At 36.6% G+C, this 16,487-nt stretch overlaps 1 protein-coding gene across 2 annotated transcripts in view; it reads right to left on the reverse strand.

Annotated features, from left to right (window-relative positions):
• LOC135844389 (RNA polymerase II elongation factor Ell-like) overlaps window positions 1–16,487 on the reverse strand; it is a 118,752-nt gene that overhangs the window by 27,879 nt on the left and 74,386 nt on the right. For both annotated transcript variants that reach the window (XM_065362569.1, XM_065362570.1), the window contains 2 exons: window positions 10,286–11,225; window positions 6,657–6,816 (listed from right to left, as the gene is read on the reverse strand). In XM_065362569.1, the coding sequence (XP_065218641.1) occupies window positions 6,657–6,816; window positions 10,286–11,225 (1,100 nt within the window). The remainder of the gene's footprint in view (window positions 1–6,656; window positions 6,817–10,285; window positions 11,226–16,487) is intronic.

Below are 16,487 nucleotides of genomic sequence, written 5' to 3' on the forward strand. Positions count from 1 at the left end.
GAAATGTTGAATATTGAAGCAGGACAACAAACTTTGAACGAAAAAAATGCAAATCTTTCGAATAGAAATTGACAAATTTTGAACAAAAGTCAAATTTTGAACAAAAATTTAAAATGCCAAATACTCGTATTGAAGCAAAATACCAAATTTTGAACCAAAAAAAAATGTTAATTTTTTGAGTAGAAACTGTCTGAAGCAAAATGTCAAACTTGGAAATAAAATACCAAATTTTAAATAACTAAATTTTGTACCAAGGATATGCAAATTTTCAAATAGAAATCGTTACTATTTGAACAAAAATGCCAAATTTTGAACAAAAATTCAAAATGTTGAATATTGAAGCCGAACACCAAACTTTGAACGAAAAATATGCAAATCTTTCAAATAGAAATTGACAAATTTTGAACAATAAGCCAAAATTTGAACAAAAATGCCAAATTTTGAGCAAAAATTTAAAATGCCAAATTTTGAACAAAAAATTAAAATGTCAAATTTTGAACAAAAATTTAAAATGCTAATTTTTCGAGTAGAAACTGCCTGAAGCAAAATGTCAAACTTGGAAATAAAATACCAAATTTTAAATAAAGATTCTACATTTTGAACCAAAGATATGCAAGTTTTCAAATAGAAATTGTCACTATTAGAACAAAAATGCCAAATTTTGAACAACAAAACTTCAAAATGCCAAATTTTGAACAAAAATTCAAAATGTTGAATATTGAAGCAAAATACCGAGTTTTGAACCAAAAAAAAAAAAAAAAAAAATGTAAATTTTCGAATAGAAACTGCCTAAAGCAAAATGTCAAACTTGAAGATGAAATACCGAATTTTAAATAAAAAATATTCTAAATTTTGAACCAAAGATATGCAAATTTTCAAATAGAAATCGTCACTATTTGAACAAAAAAAATTCAAAATGTTGAATAGGTACCTAACCTAATTGATTTCGTTAATCGGGGTAAAACACGAGTCTGTTCTGTTCTGCTTTTTGTTCAAAATGAAAGCACACTAAACCCACTTGAAAATTCACAAATCCGCTCATTCAACTAAAAATATCTCCCATCAACTCCACAATTGTTTTATATGTAGAAACGATACTAAACAGACCAAAGCACCGAGCAAATCTGCATAATACAGAGGGTAGTCAACCAATACGCGGCTAGAACCACGTCATATCCGCGTATCACACCATCGCAGCGGCAGCGTCTCGCGCCTCGCGCATCTCGCAACCAAACTGGTTTCACTTTTGAATAAATATACAAAATTGTCCTTCTTCTATACTACGGCGTTTCGTGACCTCAGTACCGATCAGTGCTCAGTGATCATTGACGCGATGTAATCATTTGATCGGCCATAACTATCACCACTCCACCTACAGCAGCGAGTCGAGAAGAGAACCTCATCCTTCCAAAAACCCCAAAGAAAGAACAGACAATTCATTATGCAGGAGATACGACTTACGAGTATGGCGCATGGCGCGGTGGGGAAACCAGACAACGACGATGACGACGATGGCCTCCTAAAGGAACAGAGCTGAGGTCGATCGCGGCGACGACGTCGCATCGCTCATCGTGTCGCGTCTCACACAACACTGCAGTGCCGCAGCAAACATGCACACAGCAATACCTATACCTATATAAATGAGAGATAATTACACTCAGGTAGAAGAGAAATGGCAATTGGCAGTGATAAAGACAGAGAGAGAAAGACAGACAGGTCCTCTACCACAACAACAACAACCAGATCAGCAACGTTGGGGCACGAGCATGGGCAATGCACAATGGTGAAACACGAAAAAGAAAGGGAAGGAAGGGTAAAGATAAAGGCGAAGCACGGTATGCGGTTCGCGAGATTCTTCGTAATCGCAGTCGCATACAGGGCGATGGTGGCCGCGAAAGAGACGTAAAGGAGGCAAGGTCAGCAGCCTGTCTGTATTCGGCGGTACTGCCGGTGGAAGGTCGAAAGCCTGCGGAACGCCTCGCGCCTCTCTCGCTCTTGCAAACCGCACACACGTACGAGTACCTACACTCTTTACAACAGGTACACCACAACATACCACACCAAGTAGAGGTACCAGTACACGCAGAATGTACAAGGAACTTTTCCAACACGCCATCGCCATCATCCAGTCCATTCCATACCATGCCAGCGCCATACTGTTCGACAATGAAATCGTGTACGAACAGCACTTCTCTCTTACCACCTTCGCCTCACTCGGTCTAACTCACATAGCCTTAGTCAATCAATCTCTCCTTAAACAACACGATGGCGTACTTTGGTCTCTCTGCACTCTGCAGCCATCGTCGACCTCATGAATGGAAAATTTTCAACTCTTTCTGGCTGCTCGTGATAAACAAGCTGAGTCACAACAATCACCAAGTATATCGAATGGTTTGCAAACGTGAAAAACAAAGATGGCTACGACTACGTGTCACTCAATCGCCTCACAGTCTCTAAAAATATCGAGATAAATGGGAACAAACCTAAGAAAAACTATCCCCAAAGATAAATTCGTAGTTCAAAAGAAGCGTCAATTCGACACGTGCCCGTTTACATTCATTCGGCCATTTAGCAAATTACTTAATGGCAATGGCGACGCGACAACACAGGCACGAGCCAACCACGCGAATCCTTCGATTCCTTTATTATACTCGTTCGACGAAACCTCTAATCGTTCGCACAATAAATCTAGACCATACATACGTAACACGCACAGCATATGTGTATTTTCGCCAATCTGTTAGAATGTCGTTGCACAGTGTTATTTGTTTGTTTGGCTAAATGTGAGAAATAATTCCATCGCCTCCTCCTTCGGCTTGGCCCAGCACAACCAACCAACGTTACCACGCTAGTGAAAGTTTTGCAACGTATGGTACACCGCAAACACACCCAAACTTCGACATACTACACATGAATTTTTTCGCCAATCGAAAGCACAATATTGTTGACACGATACGGCGGCGGCCCGCCAACACCGCCGAATAACATGTCCGGTGACGTCATTACGCTCGAATAACTAGTAAAATTTCGATTCGAGGCACGAATTGAAACGATAAAAATTATTCTCGTTTTCCAACTCTTTCTGCCGGATCTAGACCAGGGATGGAGGAAGGAAAGTGAATTGTACGCGAAAGACTCGAGAAAAAGCTAATCGGATCACTGTTTTGATCGGATTAGAATTATTCAGACCTAATCAGAGCCAATAGGGAAAACCTGACGGATCCGGACATTCCCGGATCCAGTTTAATCCATTCAGATCGTGATCAGAGCCAACAGTGAGGATGTGATTGGATCTGACCAACTCTGAATAGATCTCACGAGATCTTAATCACATCATTCGACCTGCCAAATCGATAGGAAACGATTGGAAACGGTTTCAAATCGTATCGAGCAGATCTGGAGCCTCCGGTAGATTTTTGAAACTTGCCATATTTTTACCCAAAATCACCCTTCCGACTTCGTTTGACGTAAAAAGATTTGAAATTCAGTTTACACCTCGACTCAGGATGTCTAAAAAAATTTCAAAATGAAAAAGCAAGACATCTTTTTGACACTTCAGATTTCTCAAGAATAGAGTGGGAAGGGGGGGGGGGTACAAGCGAGGCAAAATTTTATATCCAAATTTTTCGCTTTTTTTTTCAATCTCTCCAAACATCTTGAGATTTTTTTCAATCGAGGGAATGTCGAAAATGTAATTTCATCATCTCAATTTCTGATTTTATTCTCACCTTCACGGTTCTTCTCGAAAATTATTAGGTATTTCAAGAGGTATAAAAATGAAGTTTCGGAGTGAAATGAATGAAGAAGTTTATTATATTTTTGCTGCATTAATAAAATTTAAATAACTTGAAAAATACAAGCAAACGAGCCCAAGTGAAGAGCTTTCAAAAATTCATGTTTCGAGAAGTAAAAAAAAAAAGTTTTATTTATTCAAGTAGGAGTTCATTTTTCTGATTTAAACTTTGAACATTTCTTAAACTTACACAATAAGTTTCCTATTCGGAATAATAAGAGCAAATGGGGATTTTGACTTTTACACACCTCCTTACTCCCCCCCCCATTCTCCTTCATACCCACATACCCAAAGAAGTCGATCATTGCATTTTTTACATTTTTTTCAAAATTTCAGAAAAAGGAGAAATGAATTTGATAATACATATTTGAAGTTTGACTGAAAAGTGGATGGCAGGCAATTTCAATCCATTCTGGAGCCTCCAGCAGATTTTTAGAAACTTTTGTTTTACAAAAAATACCACAAAATTTGTCCAAATTGACATCAGCGAGTACTGTGCAGAGTGAATATGGGTTTTTCAACTCGTTTGATGAAATTTTGTAGAAACTCCAAGTTTTAAAAATCTACTGAAAGCTCCAGTAGTTTCCAAAAAGTCGCTGGAGGCCTCAAAACGACTTGAAATCCACCTGCAATCGACTTCATAGCGACTTGAAATTAGTTTGCAGAGTGAATTTTGGCTTTCCAATTCCATTTGATGAAATTTTGTGGGAATTTCAAGTTTCAAAATGTTACCAAATTGACCAGGAAAGCTGAAATTTGGAATTATACCCTATTTTCGACATGCCAAATCGATTGGAAACTGTTTCAAACCTTTTGAGCAGTTCTGGAGCCTCCAGCAGATTTTTGAAACTCGAAATTCTCACAAAATTTCATCAGATGGAGTTGGAAAACCGAAATTTACTCTGCAACTAATGTCTTTTGGAGCCTCCAGCGACTTTTGGAAAATTGCTGGAGCCTCCAGTAGATTTTTGTAACTCGAAATTCCCACAAAATTTCATCAAATGGAGTTGGAAAGCCGAAATTTACCCTGCAACTAATGTCTTTTGGAGCCTCCAGCAACCTTTGGAAAATTACTGGAGCCTCCAGTAGATTTTTGAAACTGGATATTTCCTCAAAATGTCATCAAACGGAGATGGAAAGCCGAAATTTACGTTGCACTCCAATTTCAACACCCTCTGAAGACGACTTCAGGTAGGTTCAAGTCATTTTGGAGCCTCCAGCAACTTTTGAAAAATTACTGGAGTCTCCGCCATGATTTTTGAAACTTGAAATTCCCAAAACGTTTTTTCAAATGGAGTTGTAAGCTGAAATTTACTTCGCAAACTAATTTCAATACGATATGAAGTCGACTGCATGGTAATTTCAAATGGTTTTGAAGCTTCCAGCTACTTTTTGGAAATTTCAATTTTCCAAAAAACGCCATACAACCTTTCAAAAAGTTGCTGGAGGCATCAAAACGACTTGAAAGCCACCTGCAGGTGACTATGTAGAGTTTTGAAATTAGTTTGCACAATGAATTTTAGCTTTTCAACTCCATTTGATGACATTTTGTGGAAATTTAGATTTTCAAAAATCTACTGGAGGCTCCAATAATTTTCAAAAAGTTGATGGAGGCTCCAAAACGACTTGAAATCCACCTGCAGGCGACTACGTAGAGTATTGAAATTGGTTTGCGGAGTGAATTTTGGCATTCCAACTCCATTTTGATGAAATTTTGTGGATATTTCAAGTTTCAAAAATCTACAAGAGGCTCCAGAACTGCTCAAAACGGGTTGAAACCGTTTCCAATTCATTTTGCAGGTCGAAAATGAAGTATAATTCAAATTTCAGCATTTCAAGTCAATTTGGTAAAATTTTGATTTTTTTCTTATTTTTTGGCCAAAATTTGATTTTTAAAAATTCACCAAAAATCGAAAAATACACTTCAACTCTAGAAATTCTGGTTGCGGTGATAAATTTTTTCATGTTCTTTCGATCTAGCTTTGACCAGTTCAAAAAATGTCTCATGTTGAAAAACAAAATCTACGATTTCGGTTAATCTGGCAATCAAAATGTCCGCCATTTTGTTAGTAAGGTCAACTTTTTTTCGCAAGTTGGCTTTAAAATGCTCCTTAGGATGTCCCCTTTAAGAAAAAAGTAAATTAGATTAGGTTAGGTTATTCCTATTCAGGGTGTCTAACAAAATCTGAAAACTAAAAAGAAGGACTTTTTGGAAGGACATTTTTGAAATTGAAAATTTACTGACACCCCCCCCCCCCCTCCCATTCATTTTCACAAAATTGCCAACGAAAAAACTTTTAAGAAACAAAAAAATAATCAAGAAAAATACATTAAACAATGGAAATAATCAATTGGTTTCAATTTTTCGCTCAAATTTGACTAAATGACAGAATTATTTGAAAATTCTGAAAAAAGAGGTACAATGGGACAGAAAGGAGGGGTTTTTCCTGACTTTTTTGAAAAGAAGGACCCCTAGATCAGTTCAGACCGGATCACATACAATAACCCCCCCCCCCGGGTAGGGATTGACAATGCAACCTCGAAAGACCATCTTCCACTACTACGTATATATTGGCTGGTGAAACTGATAAAACTTGCACGAATAAATAAACAACAGCTCATGTACAACGATGATACACTGCATCTGGATACGTTCAAAACCAACTAACATAATTTACAATAATGTTTCATGTATGTAGTATGTACCAAAAAGAATACGAATCATGTCCGAGTCTAAAGTCACACGCTCGATCCACATCTACGAGTACAATCCACGGTCGCACACGAAATCGCAAATATATACTCGCGTTGGCGAATAAGAAAGCTGAAAAGTATAAGGTGAAGCATCGTGAAAGAAACTCACTTGAACGTAACGAATAGCTGTCCGCAGAATGGTAAGATTCGACGGTTTCTTTTCGTCTTGAATGGCCGGCACTTGACTTTTTAGCAATTCGAAACATTCTTTTAAATGAGCCCGTCTATTTTTCTCTAATTTGTTGTGCACCTCTCTAGTGCCAGATGCGCTGTAACAATCAAAGATCAAAGTAGACTGTTAATAAATTTGTTTTTCAATTCGCTATACCTACTACCACACATCAGGCACAAGATACATTTTATAAGCTAAGAGATCAGACTCCATAATCATCCAAGGAAATTGATCTGTACCTAAAAGGTTTCCATTGGAGGTTTTCTCACTCAAATTCACCCTTCAGAGGTATCACAAGTGGTCAAATACACTTCAAAATCCTCAAATCCATTCGCTCACAACACCCACACCCACGCACACAATGAAACAGCTCAAACACGTGATTGTTGCATGAGAGAATGATGAACAAAAAATATGCACAGTTTCACCTTTCGCACAAGACGGCGGCGACGTCTACTTCAGAGATGACGACGCTCGACGGGTCGTCCAATTCAACCGCCGCCAGCGAAGAGAGCAAAACTTAACGGGCTCATCTCTCATCATCCAACACTCACGCCAGCCATGGGAGATGGGAGGACGCGAGTTACTCGTAGAAAACGCATTGTATATAGGTACCAGTCGATACTGAATTTCAATTTTATAACTTTTCCGTTGGATTTGGAATGGGATTTGCTGCGTTACATACTCGAGTTTCATTAACAGGTATTGGTGCACAGAAACCGCACTCCGGGTGCGGCGAGATGAGAAGTGACACGACCATGTTTGTAACGGAATTGAAGATGTAATCGCTTTTTCCAGAACCAGCGCACACCTGATTGCTGCTACTGGTTCTCTCAGCTCAGTCACACGTGTTCTGGATGGATCGGTTAATAAACCTCGATGAATCGAAAACAATCGGAAATACCCCATTACATTTTTACCTTTTTAAGGTGACGCTGCTTAAATTTAGATCATGAGAGATTTCGAACATACTTCACAACAACTACTTACAATTAGAAGGCGATAAAAAACGAAAATTTTGTTAGAAATTACGAAAATTGATTCAAAATGTGATCAAATCTTGCAGGAATAACATACAATTTTATGAAACCGCTGAAAAATCACTCCAAACGTTGGAAAAACATCAAAATTTTGCAACATTACACGCAAATTTTCAAAATAGAAAATTGCAAAACTTGAAAAAAAGAACGAAAAAAATACAGTTGAAGTGCCATCAAATTACGCAAAAATCACATTTAACATCAAAAACCACTAAAAATGACCAAAAATCGTGATAATTGGGATCAAAAATTCCTTGGAAATTCCGTCGAAAATAGCAACAATTTGGTTAGAAAAACAAAAAATGGTTAAAATTTACCAAACCTTTTAAAACATTGTCAACATTCCAAAAAAAAAAAAAAAAAACAGAATTCAGCAAATTAAAAAAAATAATGAAGAATTAATTGGTGAAAAATTGCAAAATTTAAAAAATGAAAATTACAAAATATTTCTTTGTGAAAAATCAAACAAAATTTTCCAAAAATTACAAAGAATATCGTGAAAAAAATATTGAAATCGACCTTTTGAAAAATTAAAATAAAATTTACCAAAAAAATGGTAGAATGAACCAAAAACACGCCGAAATTTTTGAAAAAATCACAATTTGTACGAATTGTTGAAATTGCTCAAAAAAATTTTAAATCACAAAAACTGAAGAAAAACATAAAAATTTTGAAAGAAATTAAATGTTGCAAAAATTACACAAAATAGACTTAAAAATTCAAAATTTTTCAAAACTTGTTAAAAACTGCCTCAACATACCTTTAATTTGATGTAATGTTGAAAAATGTTGAGAAAAATTGATTTTAAAAAGGTAAAAAATCATAAAATATGGTCAAGATGAAGAAAATGTTTCAAAAAAGTAAAAAAAGTTTCAAGGATCAGTAAAAAAAAAAAAAAAACAATAAAACATAATTTTAAAAAGTTCATTCAACACAATTAAAAATTTGTAGAAAAAATCAAAAATCAAAAAAGTACGAAATTTCGTCAAAATGGAATGAAGCTTTGCGAAAACTCCGTAAAATTTACCAAAAATATTCAAAATTATATAAAACTCATCACAAAATAATGGGTAAGTAATTTTGCAAAAATACAAAAATATCCTTAAAAATATTGAAGTCGAAATTTTGAAAAAAGTTGTTGGAAAACGCAGAAAAATCCATAAATTGCAGCAAAAAAATTGTTCGAAAAAACCAAAGAACTGATTTAAAAAAGCTAAAGCTTTCAAAAAATGGCAAAAATTGAGAAAAAATTTCGAAAAATCGTGGGAAGTTGCAGATGAGAAAAGTGACAAAATATTGTCAAAATTTTCAAGATTTTCACTAAAAAAACATACAAAAACAGATTAAAACAAGCAACATTTTTGAAAATTTGTCAAAAAAAATCCGTGAAATTGATGAAAATTTGCACAAAAAAAATCGTTGAAACTGACAGATAAAAATTTGAAAAAATCGTCAAAATGATGAAATTTCACAAATACCAAAAATTCATAAAAAAAAAAAAAATGATTAAAAATTGATGAAAGTTTGATAAAATAATGGTTAAATTTGAAAAAACGATCCAAAAGTCTCAAAAATTAATAATACACATTGACAAAATATTGATGAAAATGAAATACACAGGAATCGTAAAAAACTTCAAAATTAGCCTGAATATTTACAAAAAAAAAAAAAAAAAAAAAAAATGAAATAACAATAACAAATATTTCTCAACATTTTTTTAAAAAATGACTATAATTTGAAAAAATTGCAAAATTTTGTGAAAAACTGCTGAAAAATTGATGAAAAATCCGAAAATTTAACATACAGTTGTCAAAATGTAGCACTATAAATTGACATAAAAATTGCTTAAATCTGCAAAAATTCATGAAATTTGTTAAATTTTTTGAAATATGACATGAAAAACTTTTCTGAAACGATTAAAAAAAGTTGGCAAAATAACTCAGATTTCAAGTAAAATCTTGTGAAAATTATGCAATCATTGAACATAGCAGCAAACTGATCTGTCACAATAAGTATGATCAAACTTCAGTACACAAACAATCATAGTAAACAGCCAAAAATTAAAAACGACCTGGCAATTTGATTTTCTTTTATTCGGGTAATACTTGATGCAAATTCTTACCCAATTTGAAGAAATAAAAATAAAAATCAGTTCAGTTGAGCACTGGGTGACCTAGGGGTTCCCTTGTTAGAACATCAAGCTCATGTTCATCATAAGGAGCTCTACTCACAACACCACCGAGGGGCTTCATCTTTAGCTTCAATTCTCAATTGCTTTTATAAGTCAGCATACACATTCCAGCACACAAACTCTGCCCGAAATCTTCTCAAGATCTATTATCGGATAAATTCGCGTAGCAATGCCTACTATAGTACCGATAATTTCAGGGTCAATCATCTCCACATCACTAGGTCTAGGTGGGACGGACGCGACGAACGCACCGCAAACCCACCAAATACAGTAGCATCTGCAGGCAAGACCAAGACCAAGACACGAAACAGTGATAAATTACCACATCGACTCACCTCATCTTTCTTTTAATATCGTTGACATTGGCAGTTCTTTCGCTATAACTTCTATGGGGCACGATGGCGATCGAGGACATGGAATTTTGATGCTGATGCTGCAGCTGATGGTGTTGGTGTTGCTGTTGTTGTTGTTGTTGCTGTTGTTGTAGCACGGTTTGCGGATGCTGTTGCGAGTTGAGTTGTTGTTGCTGTTGATGGTGTTGCATGATGGTGGCGGTGGCGATAGCTGCGGTGCCAGCGCCGCCGGCCGTGCTGGCGGAATGATGTTGAACGGTACGCGAATGAGGAAGCAGCGACGCAGTTGGCGGCGGCGGCGGCGGCGACGTGTTCGTCCGTTGAATCACCAACGACGGTGACCCGTGATGTCGAGGTAAAGACGCAGAAGGTAGTCTAGAATTACTCTGCGGCGGCATTTTCAATAACGAAGGTGTGTGTTGCGCGGTGGCCACCGCAACCGCCGACGACGGCGGCGTGAAGGTGAACGTCAACGTTGGCGACGGAGAGAACGAAGGCAGCGTAGATACGGCAGCGACCGGCGTCGCCGAACCAGCGGCCATCGCCGCTCCATTTGTCAGAGTCGCAACAGACGACGACGACGACGACGGAGAACGAGAACCACCGATGATCGGAGTTAGCGTGAAATTCGCCGCTGCCGTATTATTCGGCGTTATCGAACCGTTATTGATGACACCGGTGTAGTGGTTGTTCGCAGATGAAGACGATGACGTCGCCGCTGACGCTGATGCTGCTGTTGCAGCCGCAGAAGACGACGACGGTACGTCTGTGATCGTATACGATGCGATCGTCTGTGTGGTGACATTTTTCGGCGCGAATGTTATGGTCGGAGGTGACGGAGATGCTACCGCGCTCTGCACGGGTGTTAGAGAAGAGATCGATTCCGTCGAATACGAGCTTTTCTCCGAACTCGGGTATTCTTCTGTAACAAGAGCAAACAAAAACAATGTCATTAGTTCACATGTCGTCTCATTTATAAGTTTGTCAAGAAAAAACGTAAATCACATAGATCAGCAGTGGAAATGCCCACTTTTTTTGGGAATAATGAAATCTTTGGTTCAACAACTATCTTGATGAAGAGCTGCATTTCATGATGGGCTACAAGGGCCCCAAAAGGGAATATTTCAAGCACGGGAACCATTCGCCAAATCCCATGGAAGGGGCACAGGAGGGTTCAACTTCAAAGGGAGGATCGACTCCTCCAGAGGCATGACCAAGTGATGTGTCCAGAATTGGAAACAAAAATGTGAATAATTCCAAAGATTCAAAAAACTATGCTTTTATATGTTCTTGACAAAAAATTTGATTTATTGCAAGGTTGGTTGGTACTGAAATCCAAAATCTAAGACTCACATTTTTTGGTATTTTTTTTAGCCTTTTGGCCTTTGAACAAAAAAGAAAACAGAACATTTTCGACTTTGCAAGAACGAAGCGTAAACGACAGCTTTGAAAAATTTATATTTGTGAGGTACTTGTACATACAAGAAAGTAATTTTCAATATAAGAACTTTCAACGCAAAAATTTGGTGCTTTTTCAAGTATTTTTGAATGAAATTCTGCACCTCAAAAAATTCGCGACTTTCGCGACCTTTTTTTTGCGACTTGTTTTCATTACCACCTCATTTTTTGACAAAAAAAATCTTGACTTTTCGCGACCTTTTTCTCCAGTACCACCTCATTTTTTGACCAAAAAAAAAAGAAAAAAATCGCCAGTTTTTGACTTTTTGCGACATTTTTCTACAGTACTACCTCATTTTTTGACAAAAAAAATCTCGACTTTTCGCGACCTTTTTCTACAGTACTACCTCATTAAAAAAGAAAAAATCGCGAATTTTCGCGACCTTTCCTCGCACTTATTTTTTCAGTACCACCTTATTATTTACCAAAAAAAAATCGCGACTTTTCGCGACCTTTTTCTTTAGTGCCACCTCATTTTTTGATTAAAAAAATCTGGACTTTTCGCGACCTTTTTCTCCAGTACCGTCTCATTTTTAGACAAAAAAAAAATATCAATTTTTCGCGACTTTTTCCTCCAGTGCCACCTCAATTTTTAACAAAAAAATCTTGACTTATCGCGACCCTTTTCTCCAGTACCACCTCATTTTTTGACAAAAAAGAAGAAAAAATCGCCAGTTTTTGCGACATTTTTCTACAGTACTACCTCATTTCTTGACAAAAAAAATCTTGACTTTTCTCGAACTTTTTCTCCAGTACTACCTCATTAAAAAAGAAAAAATCGCGAATTTTCGCGACCTTTCCTCGCACTTATTTTTTCAGTACCACCTTATTATTTACCAAAAAAAAATCGCGACTTTTCGCGACCTTTTTCTTTAGTGCCACCTCATTTTTTGATAAAAAAATCTGGACTTTTCGCGACCTTTTTCTCCAGTACCGTCTCATTTTTAGACAAAAAAAATATCAATTTTTCGCGACTTTTTCTTCCAGTGCCACCTCATTTTTTAACAAAAAAATCTTGACTTATCGCGACCCTTTTTTCCAGTACTACCTCACTAAAAAAGAAAAAATCGCGATTTTCGCGACCTTTCCTCGCACCTATTTTTTCAGTACCACCTTATTTTTAACCAAAAAAAAAATCGCGACTTTTCGCGACCTTTTTCTTTAGTGCCACCTAATTTTTTGACAAAAAAAAACTTGACTTTTCGCGACCTTTTTCTCCAGTACCATCTCATTTTTAGACAAAAAAAATCTCGATTTTTCGCGACCTTTTCCTCCAGTGCCACCTCATTTTTGACAAAAAAATCTCAACTTTTCGCGACCTTTTTCTCCAGTACCACAGTACCGCCTCATTTTTTGAAAAAAAGAGAAAAAATCGCGAGTTTTTGCGACTTTTTTTTCCAGTACCACCTCATTTTTTGACAAAAAAATCTTGAATTTTCGCGACCTTTTTCTTCAGTACTACCTCATTAACCCTTTGGAGGTTCTCTAGGTTTTCGGGTTAGAAAATTGAAGTGCCTTAATGAGTGTGATAGGGTACCTCGCCCAATTGGCCAAACCACAAAAAAGTCGAGCTTTTGATGAAAAGTTTTATAGGAAAATGAAAGTTTCCAAAAAACACAAATGTGACATTTCCTAAAAAAAAATTGAATGTATGCAGAATTTTTTTTGAAAAAATGAACCAAAAACATGTGTCAAAAACATTGAACAAAAGCACTCTTTCAAAAAATGAAATAAAAATTGAATTGGAAAAAAATAAAAAAACAAGTTTGAAAAAAAGTCATCTGGCAATTCACAAATTCAGCGAGAATCAAATCTTGTTGGCAAAAATGCCTTTGTTTAAAGCATGAAGAGAAGAAAAATCTATGTCGCTAAGAGAGGATTTTTTATCAAGTCATAAAATCTTTTCGGAAATCGAGCCGAAATATGGGACAAAATTTAGCGAAATTGCGAGCTTTCTGGCAGGAGGTAACTAATTATAAAAACATTTTCGCCTTTATTCACGAGATGTAGCATAGAATTTTCTTTCATTTTGGGAAAAAATGAGTATTTTATCACTTATTGGAGTATAGGAATATGAAGATGAAGATGAAGAGAAATAGTGAACAAAAACACAAATCCACAGCGTAAACGAAATGAAAGACTGAACTCGTAGATGAATTTGGATTTTTATTTACTATTTTTACTATTTCTCTTCATCTTCATCTTCATATTCCTATACTCCAATAAGTGATAAAATACTCATTTTTTCCCAAAATGAAAGAAAATTCTATGCTACATCTCGTGAATAAAGGCGAAAATGTTTTTATAATTAGTTACCTCCTGCCAGAAAGCTCGCAATTTCGCTAAATTTTGTCCCATATTTCGGCTCGATTTCCGAAAAGATTTTATGACTTGATAAAAAATCCTCTCTTAGCGACATAGATTTTTCTTCTCTTCATGCTTTAAACAAAGGCATTTTTGCCAACAAGATTTGATTCTCGCTGAATTTGTGAACTGCCAGATGACTTTTTTTCAACCTTGTTTTTTTATTTTTTTCCAATTCAATTTTTATTTCATTTTTTGAAAGAGTGCTTTTGTTCAATGTTTTTGACACATGTTTTTGGTTCATTTTTTCAAAAAAAATTCTGCATACATTCAATTTTTTTTAGGAAATGTCACATTTGTGTTTTTTGGAAACTTTCATTTTCCTATAAAACTTTTCATCAAAAGCTCGACTTTTTTGTGGTTTGGCCAATTGGGCGAGGTACCCTATCACACTCATTAAGGCACTTCAATTTTCTAACCCGAAAACCTAGAGAACCTCCAAAGGGTTAAAAAAGAAAAAAACGCGAATTTTCGCGACCTTTCCTCGCGCCTATTTTTTCAATACCACCTTATTTTTTCACCAAAAAAAATCGCGAGTTTTTCGCGACTTTTTTTCCAGTACCACCTCTTTTTTGGAAAAAAAAGAAAAAATCGTGACTTTTCGCGACTTTTTTTTTCAGTACCACCTCATTTTTTTAACAAAAAAAAAAGTGTTTGCGATAAAGTAACACTTCTTTTCAGGGGTTTTTGGCCAGCTTTCAATACCATTTGACATGTATAAAATACATACTCTGTACTACAGAAATAGGAAAAAAATTGAAAACTTCATTTAATTCAATGAAATGAATTGTTAGGTATTATCAAAGTCGGAACGATTTTAGTGACTTTCTGGGGATTTATGGTAAAAATCGCGACCTTTTCACGACTTTTGCGACCTATTTTCATAATCATGACTTTTTCCAGACTTTCGCGAACTGGTAGACATCCTGAGGTATTAGGTTTGTTGTTTCTTGAATTTCTGAAGTTGATTTATCATGACTGAAAATTTTTGAACACAATTTCCTCCAATTTTTTCTAAATTTCTCTGTTTTTCCCATTTTTTTCTACAACTTTTTTCATTTCCCCTCCCAAATTTCCGTACTTTTTCCCACTCACTCAATTTTTCCAGAAAATTTCGACTTTTTGCCTAAATTTTTTATTTGATGAAAGGGGAAGGGGAAGGGGAAGGGGATGTTGAACTCCTCGTTCGTCCGTATCTGGGCACCTAATTTTTCAAAATTTGGTTATCCGTCCGTTCTTGAGGCCACTTCCATTCAATTCGACCCTATTTTTGAGTTTAAAAAAAAGGTCTCCGTCGAAAAATCTCAAATTTGAGATTCTCTTCTACCTCGGTTCTCGAAAGTAATGTAATTTTTGAGCTCAGCTGTGTAGAATTGTATGAAAATTGCCTCAAGAACGGCCCTATAACCAAATTTCGAAACGTGAGAATCCAACCCGTGAATCAAATAGAATCCAATCATTCACAAAGATATCAAAAAAACCACAAATCTGCGCTGAAATCCCCAAAAAAATCACCACAGTATAAGAACAGACTCGAATGCATAAAAAATCAATATTCGAATCCCACATCGGGTCATTTTTCTACGAACTCGTATTTATAGAAACAGTCTCAATTACACGTGAGAACCAGCCCTTTACAAAGTATAAAAACCAAGCCATGCCTCATTGCCCACCACCGTCTCACGAAAACGTAGTAATGTTAATTCGAGCGTCGAAATTCGGCGACAGAAGCGACCGCTCACCGCTCGCCGCGCCACGTCAGCGAATAAAAAAGAAAAATAATATGTAAAACCAGCCGTCTAAATATGTCATTAACCGTGAAAATAACAATACAGCCATATTGGCGGTGCGTCCCACCATTCCGCACCCTGCCCTTGCTAGCCTGATCTAGTCCCGCTGGTATCTCTTTTCGCCTCATACCGCCATAAGCATCCTGATGGGTGCAACTTATGGTTAGAGCATAGAGGCGTGGGCGCGTAAATTCGATTCACATTACTACATTACGACAAGTACTTACGTATACGTACACATATTCCTCGTCTTGTACACTCTCATACACACACACATACATACACACAAATCATCGACACAGGCCCAAGGACGAGCGTCGTAAATGATATACACGCGCATTCGGTACCGTATAACGCACGTGCGACAATTTTCCATTCCCCATTCCCCATAAAAAATGAGAACCTCGCACGCTGAGTGCGCTTCTGCTTCGTCACCTCCACCTCTACTCTACTCTACTCTACCTCTTCAAATACTCTGAAAATCTAAACGGTGCATTGTTACGTATCTCTTCACGTCCATCTACGTACCCAATTTTTTTTCTCATTTTTCCCTCACTCCTCCCAACTCCTCC

This window comes from Planococcus citri, chromosome 4 (genome assembly GCF_950023065.1).
Source record: "Planococcus citri chromosome 4, ihPlaCitr1.1, whole genome shotgun sequence".
In the NCBI taxonomy this organism is placed as follows: Eukaryota; Metazoa; Arthropoda; class Insecta; order Hemiptera; family Pseudococcidae; genus Planococcus; species Planococcus citri.